This window comes from Opisthocomus hoazin, chromosome 3, assembly GCF_030867145.1.
Source record: "Opisthocomus hoazin isolate bOpiHoa1 chromosome 3, bOpiHoa1.hap1, whole genome shotgun sequence".
Taxonomy (NCBI): Eukaryota; Metazoa; Chordata; class Aves; order Opisthocomiformes; family Opisthocomidae; genus Opisthocomus; species Opisthocomus hoazin.
In genome coordinates this window covers 54,459,913-54,483,003 of record NC_134416.1, presented here as the reverse complement: position 1 = coordinate 54,483,003, position 23,091 = coordinate 54,459,913, and the positions used below count along the sequence as shown (strand labels likewise).

The 23,091-nt window shown below is 38.5% G+C and overlaps 1 protein-coding gene across 2 annotated transcripts in view; it reads left to right on the top strand.

The window, feature by feature from the left end:
- The window catches only part of TTC39C (tetratricopeptide repeat domain 39C), a 39,279-nt gene extending 20,300 nt beyond the window's left edge, over positions 1 to 18,979 (top strand). For both annotated transcript variants that reach the window (XM_075416310.1, XM_075416311.1), the window contains 8 exons: positions 5,828 to 5,921; positions 6,770 to 6,877; positions 7,405 to 7,514; positions 8,203 to 8,326; positions 10,746 to 10,843; positions 11,775 to 11,879; positions 15,713 to 15,751; positions 16,381 to 18,979. In XM_075416310.1, the coding sequence (XP_075272425.1) occupies positions 5,828 to 5,921; positions 6,770 to 6,877; positions 7,405 to 7,514; positions 8,203 to 8,326; positions 10,746 to 10,843; positions 11,775 to 11,879; positions 15,713 to 15,751; positions 16,381 to 16,470 (768 nt within the window). In that variant the 3' untranslated portion in view covers positions 16,471 to 18,979. The remainder of the gene's footprint in view (positions 1 to 5,827; positions 5,922 to 6,769; positions 6,878 to 7,404; positions 7,515 to 8,202; positions 8,327 to 10,745; positions 10,844 to 11,774; positions 11,880 to 15,712; positions 15,752 to 16,380) is intronic.
- The last annotated feature ends 4,112 nt before the right edge of the window (positions 18,980 to 23,091 follow it).

The following is a 23,091-nucleotide window of genomic DNA, read 5'->3' as shown; positions in this document are numbered from 1 at the left end:
GTATTTGTGCATTAAATAATGCTGTATATAGATGCTGAAGATTAGCTCCAAGTGAAATAGTTTGTGCCAGAGACAGCATGGCCATGTTAGTAAAGTTAGTTAGCTGAGGCAGGCAGAATGCTATGTAGCCATACCTTTAGTCAGCAGAAAGTTAATTGGTTGCTAATAGGAGTTAAATGACCCTTTACTATTCACATATTTGTTTGCATGAGGGCTTTTCTGTTCAGGAGCCACTCTTTTTTTCCTTTGTTCTGAGTGGTACTGTATCATTGAGGCTTTGCTATGTCTAAATGTTTTGGTTAAATGTCTCAAGATGTTCTGTAGACTCTTAAGAATTTGCAAGCTTAATTTGCTTAAATGTTGTTGACATAATCGTGAAGGCAGATGTGTGACTGGTGTCAATGGCATGGGGAGCTGCACTGGATTTCTGCACAATAGACTTTTAGTTACACAGGTCCCAAATCCAGGCATTGGTTTTACCGTACGTTCTGAACCAGAAGTGCACATATACTCTGAGATTATGAACTAATACACTGAGTAGTAATTTCCAACTCATCTCTGAGGGTGCTGAGTGGACCTACTGCAAAACCTATGAAGTACTTATATGGCCTTCCTTGAAACTGTGAATATATAGGTAGGTTTAAATTCTTAAAATGCTTATATGGCCTTCCTTGAAACTGTTAATACATAGGTAGGTTTAAATTCTTTCTGCCAGGCGTGGGAATATTATTTTGAGACAGCTTACTGAAATAGGTAAATCTCTGCTTTACCCTGTAAGTGCTTAGAGTATACCTGAAGCTGAAGCTTGTATAGTTTATAGTCTTTAACATGTGTCACCTTTTAACAGTTCTGTGATAAAATTTAATTGAAGACAGATGAAAAGCAGCTTATATGTTGTTATGCAGAAGAGCTTGTGTGTTCTGCAAATAAGAATCAGTAATGGTCATTGTAGGCTTTGTATTAGAGCCTACTAGCACTCCACCCGTCAGATTTTTTTATAGCCTTTGGTCCTACAAGCACATACATTTTGTGTAACTTTCAGCTGATGATTCAGCTTCTGTTAGCAAGTATCTGTGTGTGTCTCTGTGCTAACATATGTATGCGCACCTGTATATGTGTATGTGTGTATTTTTTATTTTCTATGGAAAAAAAGAAACAGTAAGGAGCACAGTTCAGTCATGGGCACCTGGAGGCAGGGAAACTGATCTAAAGGCAGAAGCAGTAGCACAAGACTGGACAGTGAGACACAAATGTAACAAAAGAGAAAATTTCTGAGGAAGGCAGTCAAGGAGGAAGGAAGATGTCACACTGATGTCTATGAAAGACAAATGAAGAGCGTGTGACCATATAATGCTTTGTGCTCCAAGAAGCGTGTATAAATATTAGTCAATAAAAGCCTTACAGACTTCAGTTTTTAGAGAAGTAGCCTTACGGGTACTATAAACATAGACCAAATAAACTTTCAACATTTTTCCCAGATTCATGTTGTTGAGAAATAAAGTCTGAAAGCACTTGGACTATTGAAATGAATGAGTTGAAGAGGATCATCTGGGAAAGCTGGAATGAAAGTGTACCAGAATGTTAGAGGTTGCACTGGCAGGATGATCAGATCTCGCTTTTTCAAAGAGTAGGTTAACAGACTGTGTATTAAAAGCGGCATTTTCCCTGACTTTTACATAATTCACTTAAGCTGCTTTTATGGACGTAACTACTGCTTTGCTTGACTTGTGATTACATAGTATGTGTTCCAGTCTCACAAGTATTTCTTTGTGAGTGTCTGACTGTTTGTCTTTGAAACTCTTCCCACTGAAGCTGATAGAAAGTGAAGTTTCATGTAAGCTTATGCCACTAAAACCAAGTAATAGTAGTGTTTTATTCTTGTAGCTAATGGATATTTAGAAATGTAATTAGTATAATAGCTGCTGAAACACACTGGTCTGAAATCCAGAGTTTCTGGCTGTACCCTTGGGCCTTTGTTATTACTGTGAAAATAGCAAATGGATGGCAATGTTTTTAAATGTGTTTTGTCTAATATAATTGTGTTAATAAATAATAATTTACTTTTAAAACTGTGACTTGGACAGTGTGGTATTGTGGCCATAGTGAAAGATGGGCATGGTGGTAGCATGGGAGAGGGCAGAGTAAAAGATGGTGTTCCAGATCTTGCATATTTCTGGTTTTTTACCTTGTGATTTTGCTTTCTCTTTTTTTTCCATAATCAGCAACACTTTTTTTCTTAAAATTCTATCTGCTTTTTTAGATAGTAAAAATTGCTCTAAACAGAAATAATTAAATATATTGATAGCTTCATGTAGAGAGGGGTAATGGTATAAAGCAAAAATAGTGTTTGACAAAATTGTGAACGGGGCAAGTTCATTTGACTGGGAACAGATGTGTGTATAGATAAGCAACAAGAAATCTCTGGGACTGGGACAAAAAACTCCAGTTCTGGACTTGATCTGTAGAGTTCCGTTGGTATAGGTGTGTTTCTGAAGGAAAAAATACCAAATACACCAGCTGACGGGCAGAACACCAGTGGTACATTCAGGTGTGCTATGGTGTGTCTGGTGTGCAGGCTGGTGAAAATGTGCAGTGGTACTGAGGCCTTAAACATAGTGCTGACAAGTACTCTTGCTTTTTCAGTTAGTAGACATCTTGGTATCAGTTGTGTCATTCTTATTTAGGTATGGGAGGGTGTGGTGCAGAAAAGTAGACTGAGGGCAACAGTAATAATAAGCATTGAAAAATCTTAAATGAATCTTCTGGAATAAAGCCACAATGATGTCTTAAGTAAAGAAATTTTCAAAGCTTGTGTAATGTCAGGGTTTATTTTCAGGAACTGTGCTGGCTACTCTAGTTACTTGTTGTAGGTACAGAATCCTAGCTTTATTCTGTTTTCATTTTGTGGCATGTCTAGGGAAAAAGGGGGGGGGTGTATGTGTGTGGTGTTAAGGAACAGAAAATACCGGCTTTGAAATTTGCATATAGTGTTCTCCAGGGTAAAATGACCCCTGTTAGACGTTGTTTGCTGTTTTCCCCTTAGTTATGAGCATGACTTCTTAAAGGCTTTACAAATTCATAGTCCTAATGGAGAGTAGAGAGGTCTTGGGAGAGGAAAAGTGTCCTGAGACTTCAGAATAACTCTGTGGGGAAACGTTTGTCGGCTCGGGAAGCTCTGTAGATGCTTAGTTGGTGGGCTGGGGCATTTTTGGTTTTAATCTGAAGTCAAGCAATGAAAGATGATAATTCTTACATTAGCTTTAATAATGCTCTTTATGGTTATGTGGTTCTGTATGTTACACGTTTTATGGATTAATCTTTTTTTTGTCTTTGTATTATGTCCAAGAGAGGCAGGAGTGATGCCTGTTGAAGGAATTACAAGTGTATATGTATTTTTTTAAATCTCAAGAACATCAGCTTCAAGTGTCAGCAATGCGTTATACTTTCAGACTTTTGGGACTTTATAATTATTTCTGTTTATTCTCTGAAACAGTAAACGGGTAATAATTAATTTATTTTAAGAATTAAACCTAAGAGTACAAATTCATATTCCAGCATGTTGTCACAATGCCTGGAGGTGACTGAAACTTTAATTATTAAGGAATGTCTCTGAAACATACTTACTGAGCTTGATGCTTAAGGAAAACTTAGGCAGATGTCAAAACACTTGAGAGATCTAGACAGAGAAATGGATTATAGAAGATTGAATATTCATCTATCTGGACTTGTATATTACTAGGTGGTCAGTGTTTCATGTGCTGCCCCAGGCTGTTGTATGGCATTGCAGACAATGATGTAATTGCCATAAGTCATTGTGTGTAATAACATGCCTCACAAAGAAGTGATTTACATTTTAAAATGTTTGGGGTTTTTAGGTTTTTAGAAGCAAAGTATCTTCACAGAGGACTAAATATTTAGATTTCTTTTTTTTTTTTTTTTTTGGCATTTTCCTCATAAGCATTCAAAGCATGGATTTACTGAACTTCAAAACTTCTTGGCACAAAGATGCCAACATTATTTTATTTTTTTCTGTAAGACTGGGCTTGTAACACTTATTTTCCAGGAAGTAATGTTGGAGTGATGCAGCATCACTGAAATAATATGTAGTGGAGAGAATGTGCTGCTACAAAAGTAAACAAGATTTGCCTAGGCTCCCTGGTAACTTTGATGGCAGATATAACTCACCTCTCTTTCTGTGTAGTATATTCCTCTGTCATGCCAACAAGCGTCTTAGTGTAATCACTGTTTTATTTTCAAAGTGTACAGTGTTTGTATTGCTACAGCTGTGGATCTCTTTGCTGGCAGTTGTGCTATCTTAATGCAATATATATGATTTATAGTTAAATTGTTCCTTAGCAACTAAAACAGTTTTCCCTGATAGACAAAGAACATCTAATAAAATCACTTCAGAGCTCTGTGTGTGCTTTTGGCCTTAAGATACAACGCTGCAGAATTTTGCAGGAATTTTTGAATTCAGTTATGCTTGCGTAGATGACAGGTTTGCTTTTCCGAGGGTTTCTTTCACTTATGTGCTTAACCAGCAGAGAGTGGCTTAAAGATTCTTCTGTTGTATAAATTATTTTAATTGTATGTGAGAATAAGCGTAGGAATGATATTAAAGCAGATATAGGCCATATTGGTGTATATAGTGTGTCTGTGTATAAAACTAATTAAATGTTGTTTTGCATCCCCCCCTTATGATCGTTGTTAGAGAGAAGTCCCATACTAGACTGGGAAATAAGGTAGCGAAAAGAACTATCTGTCATTCTAGTTGTTATAAAACTGTCAGTCTCTTTTTGCTAAGCTGTTGGTAACAAATGATTTTATCAAAATTTCTTTTGAGCTTCTTACATGTTATGCAGCATTTATGGATTTTCTATTAATTATTGCTTAAAGTGGTTACTGAGGGACTTTTAAAGGTGGAATGACTAGTAAGAGTAGAAATGAGATTATTCAAAAGTTTACTGCACAAAACCAATGAATTGCAGACTTAATAGCAAATAGGAGGAATACAGCCACTGATTTTTAAGGTTGAGAGATGATCTGAACTGGCTGGAAGTTATTGGTGATCCTTATTACAGTATTAAACTCCTCTACTATCCCCCTCCCCCCTTTTTTTAACTCTATAGTGTTGTACATTTCTCTTTTTGTATAACTTCTAGAGTGCAAGTTCCTTTCTGTATGTTTTAATTTTTGCAGTTGCGTGTGGTAGAACTTGCAAGCACACACTTTGCTTTCCTGTCTAAAGTTGCATTTAAATATAAATCTGGGTTGCTTTGTATTAGTCATTCTTAATTCCTTTCTCTCTTGTAATTTGGTTTTTTTTTGGTATTATGTTACATGTCATGAAGATGAAATATATGGAGAAGTCTGTTCACTATGGGACCTCTTTAAGATGCTCGTTTATCAATGTAAAGAAAGGCTTTTGTCATAATTTGCCCATACTTCCATTCAAAAGTGATCAGGTCGAGAGAGCTGGGAGGAGGGAAGCTGGCCAAAGGAATTGCAATGTGGAGCTCGTATGTTGAATTAATATTAGCCCTTCTTCAAACTGTTAGCTCTATGGTGGTTTTTAGCTCATTTAAAATATTCTAGAGTCAGAAATGAATTTTGAGGTTTTCCTCTCAATGGGATGTTGTTCCTCTTTCATCTAATCAAACCAGAGGCTGCAATGTGTAATACACCTCAATTTTTTTTTAACCATATAGTTATTTTTAAATACCTGTTAACAGAAATCTGAATGTTTTCTATATCAAAATGAAATTATCTGACAAATACTGAATTTCAGACATCTGATTTTTTTTTTTTCTTCTTTCACTTTTGTTAGTGTCAAATCAATAGTGCCTTGACCTCATTTCATACTGCTTTGGAACTTGCAACAGACCAAAGGGAGATTCAACATGTCTGCTTATATGAAATAGGTAAGTTGGGTATGTTTATACTATAAATAGCTCATTTTCAAGTTTAGACTAGCAACTTCAATAAACAAACTGGATTATTTTTATTAGGATTTTCAAAAAGGCTTTAGAATCCTGGGCTTTGTCTTGGATGGCTTGTGGTAATAATCCTGTCTTCTTGTTTGGGCAAGTAGACTTCAACAATTTTTCATAATTTTAAAATTTCCTGCAAATACAAGGTGATGCAAAATCAGACAGTAGACTATAGAATCACAGGCAAACACCACAGAGTATTATTTAAAGTGAGAAATTAATTTGTCTGACTTGTCTGTGGAATTACCATTTCTGTGCCAAAAATGAATCAGTCTAGTGAAGCTTCACAGTTTGCAGCACCTGTATTTCATGTTCATTTCCTTCTATCAATAGCAATATATGCTATATGTTCTGAATTTGCATAGAGGTCTTTAAAGCAGGGAAGATATGTTGCTTCAGGCTTTAAATGTGTCTTGTTAAGGGATCTTCTCATAGTGGGGATGAATAAGGGAGCAAGTAGTAGCGTTGTAAGTTTCAGCATCCTCCAAAATATAGTATTTAAATTGAAAAAAAGAGCACTTATGTGTGTGTAGAGATTTGTTGTTGCTCTGCAGTGGATTTGTTGTTTTGTATGGAATCTTACAATTCAACATTTCCCAGTAAATTTAAACTAGGCTTTAAATGTATGTCATTGATTTGTTTTGTTTTTAACTTTTCCAGTTACTGGTATAATTGTTAAACTAGCTCCAGCTCTTATAAGAGACTGTGTGTTTCAGGAATGTTGACACCAAATTTGGGTTACTGAGCTTTCTCTGAAGTTAAATTAGTCTGGTTTTTAGGTTGGTGCAGCATGATAGAGATGAATTTCAAAGATGCGTTTGAATCCTTTGAAAGGCTTAAAAATGAGTCCAGGTGGTCCCAGTGCTACTATGCTTACTTAACAGCAGGTGAGTATGTTCAGTGCGTTGGATAAGTGATGAATGAGTGATGTGATAAGGTTTTGGCATTGTTTTGTTTTGGGAAACTTACTGGTGCACGTAGTGCCTTCCACGCTGCCTGCTGCTTATGCAGCTTTATGCCAGGCTTGACTTTATATAATGTACGTTTGCATGCATCCACATGCACGTGCATAAATACTTTCTTTCTCTCTTGCCTTCTAGCTGTAGATACAATTATGATTCTCAGTGTACTGACAGGTCTTATAACAGCCTGTTGCAAAGATTCAACAAATAAATCCTTAGAGGTTGAGTGGTGTTAGTTCCTTTAATGGGTGGGAAAAAGAAATATTGACTTGTTAATGATCATAGAGGGTACCAGGGAGAGTTAGTATTCACATGTGTGTTAAATCCCCAGTCTAGATACTTTCTGGAAATGAGTGTGTTTTTTTTTCCTGTGACTGTACGATAGCTAATCTTAACTTTTCCTGTTTCTTATCCAAGTAGTGTTACACACTTTTGTTTCTGTGTTCTTACAGTGTGTCAGGGAGCTACTGGTGATGTCAATGGTGCTCAGAATGTGTTCAAGGAAGTTCAGAAACTTTTCAAAAGAAAAAACAATCAGATTGAACAATTTTCAGTGAAAAAGGTTTGGTTTAGCATAGGCTAACTTGGTTTGGTACAGTAATTACACTTGGCAATTTTGTTGGATTCTTTACCAGTATTTGTTTGTGAAGGATGTATTTGTTTTCTGCTGTGTTGTTTCTGTAGAATTAGTGGGAAAGATTCAGGTGGAAAAACAATAGTGTCGTGCATTTTAATGACCTAGTAAATGAAATGTGAATTAGCTATTCACTTTACAACTGAAGTAATTATTAAAGATAAAAATACAACTGTAGTTGCTTTGGTAATTTTCCTTGTAGCTTTGCCTTTCTTACTCCTTTTTTATCTTGTCTTGTTTGTCAAAGTCTTAGTTCTTTTTGAAAGCTAGGAGTTGTCTAGGAAATATCTCCCAATGGATGATCTTGCAGATGTTACCGTTTCCGCATCCAGTCAGTATGTGCTTGGGATTGTGAAATACAATAAAAAAAATCAGGCTGCATACAAGGAAACTTTAATTTTGATCAATATGTAAGCCCTTAAATGAATTGGAAGATTTTACTTTTTAGTCTTAAACTCTTTAAGCTAAGTTACCACAGACTATATTTTCATAAAATTGTTGGATGTTTGCATGAAATAGTTAGAATTACTGTTTGTGATATATTGTTTGTAAATATTATGTTCCCTATAAAAGGACAGATGACAGACCTCCCTTCACTCTTTTCCCCTCTTTGCAGGCAGATAGATTTAGAAAACAAATGCCGACCAAAGAGCTCTGTGTCCTGGCATCCATTGAAGTATTGTACTTATGGAAAGCCCTTCCAAACTGTTCCCTCTCGAACTTACAGCATATGAGCCAAGGTATAATATGATTCCTTGATTTATTTATTTATTTATTTACTTTTTTAAGAGGTGTGCAGTTTTCTTCTGTTGTGTGGAGTAGCTGATTGTAGTAGCATGAAAATTTAAACCTGTGCGCATGTGTCACAACAAAACAGTCTGAGTAACAAAAGAATAATGACCCATTAAGATTTAGCTTAGTGCTTCATTTTTATGATTTTTATAGGTTTTTGGGAGAAGTTTAACTGCCTGCTGCATATAGCTGTGTTTTAATCAGTTGTGTTTGCCCATTGTTTAAAATGAAACAGTAGCGTGATAGTCTTGTTCAGTCACTAAGCAAAATTTAACTCATTTAAACCGAGCTACAAAATAAAAAAATCAAACTACCACTTTGTTTCTGCATTTCAGTTTTCTTCTAAGAGGAAATATGTACCTTGTAAGGTCATCTATGACATAAGCGTTCTATTTATCTTGGCTGCTGGGACCATTGTAGTGGTGAAAGGAGCATTTTATGGTTGCATCTGTTTTAGTCTCCAGATGTCTTTGGGTGTTTGTCACATGAAGCTTATGGTAGCAATGTTTATCATGAAGTTTTCAGTACTCCTCCCTCCTTCCAGTGAATGACCTAGTTTGCATTCTGCAGACAGTTTCAAATTATTACCTGCTCATTTAGAAAATAAAACAAAAAATGTCTGCCACCATCATACTTCCTTTTTTCTGTAATTGTGAAATTTTGGTGGTTGTACATGATTTTTGTGTTAAGCTAGAAAATTACCAGTCTGTAACTCGTGAGTCAGGACTATTTGTGGGGTTTTGTTCTATTTTTAGTTTAAGTTAACTTGACCATTTAAATTGCATGATAGCTGAGGGTTACATTCAGATTCCTAGTTTTCTAGTCCCAAAGATAATGGTGAAGGCTTTAAAATTAGGTTTACTTATGTAAAAATAAATCTCAGGATATTTTTGTCTGTCATTTGCCTTCAAAACAGTCACCTCTGGAGGTTGTAAGGAGTATGTACTTCTCTCCCACGCACTCAGAAGCAGTGTGGATTTTCCTTACATAAACTTCTAGCCAGTGGTTCACGTCTTGATGTGAAATAGCAGTGTAGGTTAAAATTCAGAGGCGTGCTTCTTGTAAGTATGACACTGACGGGTGTGTCTGCATCAGCAACCCGTGGTTGAAGATTTCTGCACAAGGAGAGTGTCACTGCTGCACCTTATGTCTGTCTCAAGAATGATGAGACGATAGGGGATTTTTTTTTTTTTTTAAGTTCGCTTCCTTTTCCCTTGAACAATTGCAGTGTAATTTGCTGGGGTGAGTTTCCAGGCTTTTCCTCGGGGCTAGAAGTTGACTTAAAAATAAAGGAATTAATATCCACATGTATATTTAAGTAAAATGCCAAGTAACTTGAGACTTGCAATACAAGCGACAGTTGACAGCCTTGTGTATTGTGTAATGTCCAAATACTTCATGCAGCCAACTCTTAGTTATTCATAGGTGGCTTATTGGTGTTGTGGATTAACTGTGTTGTGAATGCAGAGTTAGTCAAGACCTGGCAGGGTTTATGAGATGAGGCAGAATGTGAAGTTAAAGGAGCTCTGCTGCTCCAGGCACAGCAGATCAGCTCCTGCTGAAGGGATGAAAAGCCCTGCAGGCCCCCCTGCACCCCAGCCTTTGTGGAGGCGACGGTGCAGACAAGTGCAAAGGGCTCCTCATGGAACTAGCCTTGATTTAACAGAGCTGGCGCTAATTAAGCTTGATCAAAATGGAGCCTGATTCATCTAGAGATGGCCAAGCGCATCATGATTCTGTTCTTCTTGGAAGCAGAGCACTACTCAGCTGAGGCACAGTCTGTCCCTGGACCAGCTAAGGTCTGGCAAATAAGCCTTATTCTCTTGTCAGCATTGAGAAATGTGATGCCAAAATACCCTAGTCTGCGTTTCTAAGTCCAGTACAGAGTTTTGTGTGTCTGTTGCTTGGCTTCAGTTCAGAACAGAACAGCCTTGTCTGAACTGCTTGCCCTGTGCACCTTGTAACTTGGACTATGTATTTTTCTGTCAGTATCTGCGACAAACCAGTTTCCCACAACACCAGAAGGAGGTGATTGTTTCTTCACTTTACCTTTTAGTGCATATTTCAATGACCAGTAGAGAAATGGATTCCCTTCCTGTAAGAAAGGAACGCATCAGCTGACTTTGACTTCAGCGCATTCATTCCTGTTAGGAATTGTTCTTATGAGAGACAGATTGCTTGATGAGTTTCATACAAAATGGTTGTATTTAAAAGAAACCAAATTACCTTGACTTATATTAATGTTACTAGCATCTCCTTTTTCCGGTTAAATTTAATCATCAGTTTAAAAGTCACTGTAGACCACAATTCTTGTCTAAAGAAGGATTTCAATCCGTATTGTTTGTTCACTGGAATCTTTTCATTCAGCTTGTCAGGATGTTGATGATTCGTCGGCTGTTGGTTTGAGGAATTTGCTTCTTGGTGCCATACACAAATGCTTAGGAAATTCAGAAGATGCTGTTCAGGTGAGTTGTTAAACAATAACTTACACCATTAATCCTATTTTTATGAGCTAATCTGTTAAACAGTGAGCATTGTTGAGTGTGTTAAACAAGCCATTAGTTTTCAGTGCTATTGATCATTCTGTTTTGTGAATTCCAACAGAGTATATCAGGTTCTTTTCAAATCTTCTGTTTAGTATGCCTTCGTTATAGTCTGTGTTGTAAAAGTAATTGGCTATGTTGAATGAACATGGTATCTAGAGTGCCTTGTTAGGAGCAAGAGTTATGGGGAAGCTGGGAAGAAGAATGGAAAAGTTCTTGACTCTGCTGTATTTCCTTTGTCCAACAAAGAAAATTCAACTTTAAAAAAAAACAACTTGGAGACTGACCTTTCAAAAGCATGGGTTTGTTGCTTCTCCTCCAGACCTGTTAGACACTGAGAGGTTTGCTTATTAGCACATACCAAAGAATAGTTTTGCCACCGCTCCAGGCTTTGATCTGTAGGCACAACTTTTTCTTTCCCCTCTGCCACCCCCCCGGAATGCAGTGCGCATAGGAAACAAGGGAGCCAATGCTGGCGTTAATTTTTTTTTTTTTTTTTTCAGCTTCTCTCAGGCATATCTTAAGCAATTTGGGTACTTCATCTCTGATGTTAAAGTTCCTTGTTAGATCTAGTATTTTTTCAATAGGAAGTTGGAAAACTCTTGAAACAGTCAATATACTGCTTGGTAAAAATCCAAATAAAGAGTTTTGCTGTGATACAGTAGTGACAGTGAAAACCTCTGGGTCCTTGCTTAAAGAATCTTTACCGTTAGAAACTTTTTGTTTTCTCGTTTTAGCTTTGGGCTAATTTCTAGCGCTTAATGTTGAATGGTACTTCTGGATTTTTTTAATGTATCAGACAGTCAATTTCAGTGTATTACTGTAATTTTTTTGTTTTCTTTAATTGTTGTAGTTCTTTCAGCGGGCTGCTAAAGATGAACTGTGTCGTCAAAACAACTTATACGTCCAGCCATACGCTTGCTATGAACTTGGCTGTCTTCTGTTAGACAACCCAGAGGTAATAGCATAACCTGTTTTTAAATGCCTAAAATTAGGATGGGGAGTCAACATAGCCCTATACAAACAATTAAACAAAGTTTATAGGTGATAATGTATGTCAAGTTTTAAAATCTGTTTTATGTCTACTGTAGAGAAATGCATTACTTTGATTTTCTTCAAACCAAGAAATGCAATGTGTTTTAGATAACTTCGTCTTAATTTTTCAGTATCAGGAGCTATAAGGACGTTCTGAGGAGCTTAGTTATCTGTTGGTAACACTGCAATGACTTGTTTTGTCGTTACTGGGTTTTATTTTTACATAAAACACGGAGCCTGAGACTCTCTGGGATTCTTCAGGGCTGCTGTTACGTTCCTGAACCATTAGTGGTGTATTTCTCTAGCAGTAAAATGAAGATGTCTGCAAACCTACAGCAAGCAGTAAAGCAAGAATTTTGAGGATTGTCGCACCACCTTGTTCTGATTATTATTCAGTACTTCACTCCAAAAAGCACCACATAGACCTCACTTTTCAGCTCTCTGATCATGCAACGATGCCCATTTTTTCGTACGTGCCTTGCAGAAACAGTATATAGAGGGTACTGGTCAACGGCTCAGTGTTCTAGATGGAGATTGCTGACAAGTGGTGTCCCTCAGGAGTCCATACTGGGACCAGTATTGTGTAATATCTTCATCAATGACATAGCGGGATCAAGTGCACCCTCGGCAAGTCTGCAGACACCACCAAGCTGATTGGTGTGGTTGACACACCAGAAGGACAAGCTGGAGAAGTGGGCCTGTGTGAACCTCAGGAGGTTCAGCAAGGCCAAGTGCAAGGTCCTGCACCTGGGTCGGGGCAACCCCTAGTATCAATACAGGCTGAGGGATGAAGGGATTGAGAACAGCCCTATGGAGAGAAGGACTTGGGAGTACTGGTGGACGAAAAGCTGGACAAGAGCCACCAGTGTGCACTCACAGCCCAGAAGACCAGCCATGTCCTGGGCTGCATCAAAAGCACCGCGGCCAGCAGGTCAAGGGAGGTGATTCTGCCCCTCTACTCTGCTCTGGTGAGACCCTACCTGGAGTCCTGCACCCAGCTCTGGCGCCCTCAGCACAGGAAGGATGTGGACCTGTTGGAGTGGGTCCAGAGGAGGGTGACAAAGATGATCAGAGGGCTGGAGCACCTCTCCTGTGAGGACAGGCTGAGAGAGCTGGGGCTGTTCAGCCTGGAGAAGAGAAGGCTCCAGGGATTGCTGATTGTGGCCTTTCAGTACTTAAAAGAGGCTTATAAGAAAGGTGGGAACAAACTTTTTAGCAGTGCCTGTAGTGACAGGACAAGGTGTAATATTTTTAAACTAAAAGAGATTTGGACTAGATAGAAGGAAGAAGTTTTTCGTAGTGAGGGTGGTGAAACGTTGGCACAGGGTGCCCAGAGAGGTGGTCGATGCCCCATCCCTGGAAACATTCAAGGCCAGGTTGGACGGGACTCTGAGCAGCCTGGTCTAGTGGAAGATGTCCCTATTAATTGCGGGGGGGTTGGACTAGATGGCCTTTAAAGGTCCCTTCCAGACGAAACTATTGTATGATGTGTAAATACTGGGGTATGGAAATACTTCTGTCTCCCCTGAAGACACAGAGACCTCTCTCCCCATTTGCTTGCCTTAGTGTTCCTGCTGCTGGTGACAGCAGAGGCCTGGCAAGAATGCCTTGGGTGGGCAGGGATTTGTTTGTCTGCAGGTGGCATTTAGTGTGGTGAATGTCTAGGATCCTTTTCTTACATTTTTAATTTGCTGTTGGATGCTGTTCAGAGAGTACCTGTAGTTATCCTCTCCAGGTAGAATTTGGTGCCTTCCTAAAATAGCTCCCATGTTCTTGTATCATACCTATATTTGGAACCATATGGTGTTTGTCAAAAGTCCTTTTACTTCGGGATTATTTCTCCCCACTCTTAGGACTGCTAACTTCCGAATCTCACGTATCAGTGCATCTTGGAAGCTTAGCTGTACTGAGGGCACTCGTACTATTCCATTGCAGGGCATGTAGAAGTAAAGTTATTTCAGTCATTTAGATTCTGTTAAAGCTGAATGTGTTGGCATTTGGGCTTTCACCCTGAGCAGTGAGGTTTTTGTTGTTCAGGATGAAGAGAAAAATAATCCACCTGGCTTTCAGACTGTCCAAACGGCTTGGTGGTTGATACATTTGATCATTCGGGTCTTTGCATATACCCTGCCTCCTAGGGAGCCAGGAGAATCATAAACTAGGGCAATTTTGCCACCACTCTTGGTATTGTTTCCCTCCTCAGACATGTAACACTGCTGCTTGGAGTTTATGCCACTTTACATAGTGCTTCCTGAATTGGATTGCAAGTTAGGGAAGCGGTTACAGGGTAATGAGTTTAACCCCCAAGTCATTGTATGTGGTGTATAAAGTAGTTGAGCTGACAGTAGCTCGTATTCTGAAGATTCTGTTTTCAGTTGCTTTTAATCATGTCGGATTTAATCATCTGAGCTGAACCTTCTCCTTAAAGCGTGAAGGAAAGGAAATCTTTCAGTAAAAATCAAAAGAATTTTCTAATTTTGTCCTTTGTCATGATAGTAAAGATAATTTGTTCTTTTTTGAAAATCCTGCTGCCCTACAACTTAGAAGTGGGCCTTGAAGCTTGCTAAGGGAGATATGAGTCCAGTAATGTTCCTGCTGCCTTTTTGTTGGGTGTGTGAGGACTGGACAAGCCTCGGCTTGTAGCTGTACTGAGACGCTGTGGTAGCGCTTAGGATGTGGAGGACACGCAGGAAACTCCCTCTTGTTGCACTCAGACAATGAGGAGGTAAATGATGCTTGACTTGATTAAAGTGGGGTGGGGCGGGGAAAAGCAAGAGCTGGAATTAGAGGTGAGTGGATGCTGTGCATAGAAAATTACTTTTGCTCGCCGAAGTGTCATGTGAGAGCTCTATAATGGTTAAGAAAGAGAAGGGAGTAGGATTTTATAAATCCATTTATCTGAGAAGCTGATCGTTTTAAAGACCAGAGCAACAGACGTAGATAGGAATATGCCTTTTAGTATAAAAAGCATGCAGTTATTAAATGTACTTTGCTTTAAAATAACTCATACTTACATGTTTCATTTACCATGTCATCTGAAACATCTTTGTATTTTAAGCTTGGTTCTAATCAAGTTCTTTAAGATTTTAATATGTTTACATCAAGAAGTTTACAGATTTATTTTGTAGCTGTCTTAGACACTGAATGTAATTTAACCCATATAAATGCATATGTTTGGATTCAGATATATTTGAATAAGAAAATGTAATTTTTCTGTCTCTTATCAGGCAGTTGATTAATTATTTGTAAGGCTTATAATAAAAATGTACTGTGATAAGAAATGAAAAATGAGCTTTTGAGTAGTAAACATTAATCTGAAAATACGTATATTTTTCCTTAAGGTTTGAAATTGAGATTTCTGAAACAACTTTTTAATGCTTAAAATCCGTTAACTTGTTTTGTAAATAAATGGCTTAAACTTCTGTTAAGAAACAAAAATTACTCTGCTGATCAGTTAGTCGTTTATCTGTAGCCTCGTGTGTTTCCGTGTGCACTGCTGTAGCTCACCATCAGCAGTAGCAACTTGCATTTAAAGCTGTAATTTCTCCTTTTCTGTAGAAGACTAGAAGTACGTAATACTGCATAGCTTGGGTGCCTCATTAGATCTCTAGTTTCCTAATTCTGAGAGGGTTTTGTCTGCTCAGTACTTTGTTTTTCGAGATAGAAATGCTATTCTGGGCTGATCAGACCATACACTTAAGGTATTTTCTGTAACATTTCCAGTACATTTCTAATACAATGTTTGTCTTTTTGTAGACTGTGCCGAGAGGCAAAACTTTACTTCTCCAAGCCAAGGTAAAAACTAAGACACTTTCAAATTTATCTTTCTGAGATGAGGGCATTTGAGAGGTTGTGGCTTTGGGGGTTTGGGGCAGGGGGAGAGCGCATGTTAAGTGTCAGCATCGCTCACCTATAATCTACAACACTATCATGTAGATATACATTAATGTATGTGATGCACATTTATGTATGTTATATAGATATGTATTTCTAGGTCAGTCATAGCACAGAGCCCTCATTAGTGACCTCTCCTGGAGTGTAAGAACCTTGCTAAGTTTTTCAACTAAGATTTGGGTAAAAAAAGCTTGAAAAGACTCCTTGTCTGTTGCAACTGGTTCCTGCCTTGGGCATGCTGGGATTTCCTAGAGCTTTTGGGCTTGCGGATCTTTCCAGGTGCTGTTCACATACATGGGTTCCAAGCAGTGTGTTGGAAATGGAAGCTTTCTGCTCTGTACCAACTTGGAATTTCTGTAGTTCTGTTGCTTTGGGTAATGCGGGGATATTGCAACACGCAGTCTCCAGTTCACCTGTTTTCTTCGGTCTCATTTGTAACACGACTTCTTAAGCATTAGTAGTAAAATTACCTTCACATCCTAAAATGAAGGAAGCTAATAGTTATATGCTTTTTTTGTTTCCCCCCTCAGGAGGAATTTACTGGCTATGACTTTGAGAACAGATTGCACGTCCGCATACACGCAGCCTTAGCCTCTCTAAGGGAAGTAGTTCCACAGTGACGGACGGGAAGTCTTGTTATCCTTTCCCACAGTTTCTGCACTTTAAGATGAAGCAGAAGAAAAAGCTGTTGGGAAGACCAGCTTTTCTTCTGAAAACCACTTGTGCCAGGGACACTTTCCTAGTATGGTCAGAGTTGGTATGGCTTAGTAAAACATTACAGTTCTAACGAAAAGTAAATCAACCAGGAAGAAGGTTAAGTGACCTTGTGTTTTTAACTCTTCAGTTTTTATTTTATTTAAACCAAGCTGAACACAATTACTTGTAACTCTGTAGGTGAGCCTAAATAAGCACACATGATTTACTTCAACAATATTAGCAGGTGTGATTTTTATCTTTTAAAATAGATCTAGATCTAAAATACACCAAGAGGAGCACTTCTGTTTTGATTGGAATAATACAGTGAAAGTAATTGGTGTAAATGCTGAAATTGGGAATGGGCAGAACACTTTTTTTTCTTCAAGCATTAGCCAATACACAAGAGGAGGAAAACTGTTCACCAACAAAAAGATAATACTGACTTCAGTGGCTTATGTCAGTGACTTCATGATGATTAACTGTGATTTTTAAACCTCGCATCTCCTTCCATTCTTCATTCCTTCCCTCCCAACCCAGCTTATACTTGTGATATAAATTATGCCAGTATTTAGGATCTCTGCTTCTGGTACATTCCAGCTAAATACTTACTTTGTTTAACATGCAATTACAGTATGGGCAGTTTTTACTTCTGCTCTAAATATTCCAAATATTATGTTAAAATACATAGGTCAGATACAGTAATTTTACATATTTTTCATTCAAGCTGCTGAATCTGTATAGCAGTGACCTTTAAAGGTGTTAAAAAGAACCACCAAACAAAAAACCAGACCAAAAATCTACTTTGGTAGTTATATCAATACTACAATATCCTGTGTCTCTATATGGTATTCCAAACCTGTGGCATTAAGAGATTGAAATACCTCAGAGAGATTAAAACTTTTATCATGACCATATAATTTTTAACACTTGGCCATCTGTGTGCTCATCTGTAGCTTTTTTACTTTAGCCTGTAATATGTAGTATCTCCTTATGTTTTATATTCAGTTAATATCATAGTCTAGGAAAGTAAATATTTTTTTAAAGAAACTTACGAATGGAAATCTGACCAGGAAGTTAGTTAAATTCTGTTACTTTGCAAAGCTAAGAAAACCGGATATCCTTGGAAACAGTTATCCAAAAGCCTTATATTTACTTTGGTCAGGTTGCCTTAAGCAGTTCCTTAGCTTACATGTTTTTTTTATTTTCTTACCTTTTTGTAGAATATGTTGCCAAAGTTTTAGACGTTGCCCACACCTAACCTTCATTGATTTGCTTTTGAAGTTGCATCTAAAGCAAGACTGATGTGGAGGAGAAGAGTAATATCCTATTTGGTAGGCCAAATGAAACAGTTGAGACACTTCTATTTCTCTCTAGAAATACACAGTTCCTACTATGAAAGGCATTCCTAGAGCAGTTAAACACTTTTGTTGCAGTTCCTGAAGGAGAGGAGAGACTTTTAAAAAAGCAGTTTTATTTTTCTATGATCTAGGCGTGTTACAGATTGTACACTGGTTTTTTTTAATTAAAATTTAACAGTAATATTGAGTCACAAAAGAGTGTTGAACTTTATTTGGTCAATCCGAATAAGTACTGACTAGAAAACAGTACACTGTGTAGTAGTAACTACTTAGAATTCAAATCATGATTTTAAAAATGGGATTTAATGTACTTGAAATCTTATTTTGTCCTATCTGACTTCTAACGTTTTGCAGTGAGAGAGGCAATCCGTTCTGGGTAAACGGCTAGAAATGGTACAGTTACTGACAAAACTCATTTTAAATACACTGCTTAAATATGATGTGAGACTAGGCTGTTCAGGACACAAAGCACCTGCATGTGATGTGTGTTGGGATATCTAGGGTCTACATGCTTGGAGGTAGCTAGCAAATTGTAGTAAATGTACTATAAGGCCTGTTGTTCGCACCAGGCCAGGAGTGGGTATGGAAAGACACTATATATTCATATAACAGTTTAACTCTGTGCAAATTGCAGCTTTTCTGTGGATTTAGCGAATCATCACTGAAATAGAACTCTGTGTTAATTTTTTTTTCCCTCCCCTCGTAGGAGAATCTCCTACATTGTAAATGTCAAAATTATTTTTTATGTTAGATTGTGCCTGTGATGAGAAAAACTTCAACTGTATTTTGTGTAAACTGATAAGTTTTTATACTTTGGAACTCGGAGGCATGGTCTAATAGCAATAATGGAAGATGCATCTTGCTAGTTAATATGTTAAGACTATCTTTATGGGGTCAGGTATTTTTGTTGATGTTGATGCAGTTTTTATCTCAATATGACTCATTTCAAATAAATAACTATGATTTTTAGGTGTCACAAAGTGGCATATTTATTGTGATGTACTGTAAATGTTGTTAATTTACAGAACTTGCACTTTTATATTTCTGAGTAAAATTAAAAGAAACGTGGACATGAGTTTTGTTCCCTTGCTGCTCAGATTTTGTCTTTTAGTTGGTGGCCTCCTGAACAAGATGATATCAAGTATTGGGAAAACTTCTGGGATGTCAAGTGACTCTGTAACAAAGTTTTCTAGTCAGCAATTACCTCAGCCTTTGTTCTTCCAGTATAAATATAGTCTCCTGGTTTAGAAAGTGAGTTACATGTGTCATGTTGAGATCAACCGTAGAGTGAACAAGCTTTAAGATACGTTTTTAAGCCATCAAATTTACTTGTTATCCATGAAAGAAAGAGAACGACACACAATTGTATTTGTTGTATTCCTACACCTTTGAAAAATGTTTCTAATTTACTCTAAAGCAAGCACTTTAATTTCTTCTCTCTCTGACTTTGAATGCTTGTTTCATATCCTAGTTATGCTTTATTCTGAAATAAAACTCCCCAAATGTTGTATCAAATTGCTCTTCAGTTTACAACAATCTGATTGTCTTTCCAACAACTGATTGCACTGGTGTTTAAAAGTCGCTGTGTAAGCACCTGAAGCTTGAGCCGGCGCTGGGCTGCTGAAGGGCCGCGCGCGGTGTTGCAGGGCTGCTGGTCGAGCCGGTCGCTGGAGCAGAGCCTGGGTAGCCTGTACACAGCACTCGGATTCCCGCTCCAGGCAGCAGTACAAAACACTAACGGTGGTAGCAGCCATGCTCATGAAAAATTACGCAATCGCAAACAAATATCATTAAAGCTAGCGTTAAGAATTAAGTTGATACTTGGCTGTATCTGTTAAGGGCGTTGGGCAGGCAGTGGCATCTGGGCAGGGCAGCTGTCCTTGGCTCCGCAGGCAGCCTGCAGCTCGAATGGTGGGCTCCACTGGACCGGCTTCAGGAGTAACAAGTACAGGTATGTTGGCTGAAATCCGTCATCATGAAGGAGCTGTACAGCAAATTATTTTATATAAATTAAGACTTTAGGAAAAAAAAAGGCAGGACTGGGGAATCGTTTCTCTGCTAATTACAGTTTGAGTAGATGCTTATACAGTATTGTCTTGCATTCTAATGTTTTGAGGTGAGCTAGAAAATATTGATTAACGAAAAATCTGGAAAAGATGACTTGCAGAAGATGGAAATATGGCTAAATCTGGTTCATTTTGTCCAAAGAACAATTAAAGTAACAATTGAAGTACAGTATTCTGTACAGATATTTGGAAAGCATGGGAACCTGCTGTATTTACTCTGAATTATCCATATCTGTATACAATACTCTTAATTTATGCCAAAGCAAATTCTTGTATGAAATCAGCTGGTGTACGGGATGCACTGGAAAAGAGAGAGGTATTTTACGAAAGGCCTACCTTTATCACAGTGCTGCAAATCTGTGTTCTCCCTGAGCTTTGAAACTTGTTCAGCTCTGATCCATTATAAAATTGTGGCATTGTTAATAGATTGCAAAAAGTGATTTCCCTGCCCCTGACAGGTGCATGCTCAAGGTTTCCCTTGATGGAGTTGCACTTCAATATTGTACTGTTTATTACCCCTTCCATCCTTGTAGGGTTTTTTTTGTCGCTGGCATTGCACACATCTCCAGAGTGCTTGCAGAAGGGACCCCATTACAAGCAAATGAGGTGCAGAAGGTTGGTGTGGTGAGCTGCTGTGGAAGGTCAGCACCTGAAGGGATCCAGTCCCCTGACTCTTCTAAGCCCAGAGATGTCCAGCTTTGGTTTCCCAGAGGCGCTTTGGCTGTGTCGGATGCTGTGTTCTTCGCCGTGTCTCGATGTGGGCATTATTAAGAATCTTCAGGTCACCTCTTGGTGTTCTTGTGCGTGAGCAAATCCAAATGAGATGGTAAGAAAGTCAACTTGAGGTGGGCTTTCTAGAGTTCAGCACTAAACTGTTTCTATTTCTCACCACATTTTTTTAATGTAAGCTCAGGCTTCGAAACTGGACCCAGCATAGGTTACCAGGGTAGGTGCATATTACAGCTGCCTACTGCCTTCCTGCTTCTACTCGGAACCTCCTTGTTTAATTACCCAAGATTTTCATGATCTGTATAGTCGCTGTGTTTTAACCAGTGTGTTTTAGCCACGGGGAGTTCCTGTTCAGTTGTCTAACCGTCACCCTTGTTTTTTCATTGCTGCTTTTTCAAAAATGCTGTTTATGTCTTGATGTGACTTCTTCCATGATGATGTTTCACTGGACAATTGGATCGAGTAATCTGTTGAGTTTTGCGAGATTGGCTGGTCCTCAGTCTTTTTCAGTCATTTTTTGGCAAGCTGTGCTTACCTACAGAAGATGCCCAGAAAGGCTCGCAGGTGAAGAGGTTAAAAGAAAAAAGGCTGTTAAGAGTTGAATATTTTGAGGGGGGAGGGAGGAGAGAGAGATTGTTAAACCTGGCTGAGCAGATCCATTTGGGTACAAACACCTGCCAGTCTGTGACTAAAGGCAGTATGTTTATTGTATTGAAAAAAGATAACTGTGCTGCTGGGACATACGCTTCTCTCCACAGGTGTCATCGTTGCAAAGGCCCTACGAAGAGGAAGGCAAAGAGAGTCTGAGATATGGCTAAAGACATCTTAAATAAAAACAGTGTTTTGTGCCTTTGGTAGGAAAAGCAACAAGGTATTCATGGAGATTTTTGTAGATGAATGCAAACTCTCACTTAGAATTCTACTGGAGTTTCTGGCAGAGAGAAACATAAAGATGGTGCTTGCAAAAAAATGCAAGTCCTCCTCTGGCTATTTAGCTGAAGCTTTGACAAAGATCTAAAGTTTAAAAAAAACCAAAACCAAACCAACACCCCCGCTGACCCCCACCACCCCCTCCAACCAGTGTGATACATTAGCCTGTTGTAAACTGTCTAACGAAGAATTAAGGAATGAACTGATCCTGCTTTTGGCAGAAGCATAAGGCTTATCTGGGACCTTGATTTACTGAATGTCTGTCCCTTAACTAATTTCTGTCCTGTAAGATTTTTAGCATTGTCTGGAAGCCATTGCTGCTGCAGGTGGGGCAAAGGATGGCAGGGCAAGGTCATCGCCTTCGGCTGGGCAAACTGCTCTTCGGCTGGCAGGCGCTGCGGTTTGCGGCCAAAGGGCAGCCTGTGTTGGTAGGGCAGCCGGTGCACTTTGGGCAACAGATTTGGTCAAGATGGCTTCCAAAAGCGGCATCCAAGTTCCAGCACAGTGAATTAGTTTCCAGATGTATTTTTTCCCTATATGTTGCTCTTAAGTTTCAGACAGACGCACTTTTATGTTAGGGGCTGAATGCTTTTCAAATATTTGAGGAGGTTTATGCTTCTGTTCCGTTAACTCTGGTAATAATTTTTTTCTGTGCTTTATGACATCTGTACTTGAATATCTTTCAAGCTTTTGCTGCGCAGAGCTTTGCATACCTAGAATTTTGAGAGTTGCACATAACTATGTTTCATGCCTTTGTGAAGTCCTGTTGCTTCCATATGTTTTTCCGTACAGAAATCTAGACTCCAGAAACTGTATATTTTCTAGTCCTCATATATAATCTTGAAGTATGTCTTGTTCTTTCCATGGTAAAGCTATTGGTCCTAGTTTTGTAAGTCATAGCATATTCATAGTTAACTTTTTAATATTGTGGTCTGTGTTGTTGCTATCCAGGACTGATGAGCTAGCGTGAGAAGTTTTCTTAATGAGAAATTACTTTCTAAGGATTCTTTTATGGAAGAAGCATTTTGTGGTGAGTTTACCATTAACATACTTGCCAGTGAACTAACTTGAAAGTGATATAATATTCTGTTAGTTTTGAATGAACTATTATGAATATGTTAATTTATTAAGGGAAGCTATTGTAGATGGTCTAACTGCTTTAGCAGCAATAACGCTGGAGTCTTAAATCTTCAGTGCTGCTGGGACTCCCCTCAGGTTTTTGTAGGGATGCAGACCTGCAGGAACGCAAGGGCAGGTAGGTAGGGGATGGTTTTCCAACTTGGATGAAAACTGCTCTGTAGCGTTGTTGGTGAATACAAGTTTTTATCTCGCAGCAGACTCCTGAGCATGGCTTGCCCCCATGATTGTCCTCCCTTTGTGATCCTCAGCAACCCAGTCAGCGGTAACCTTGAAAATATGGCAGTATTACCATCACCTTTTTTTGTCCTTGTTTTGTTGGAAG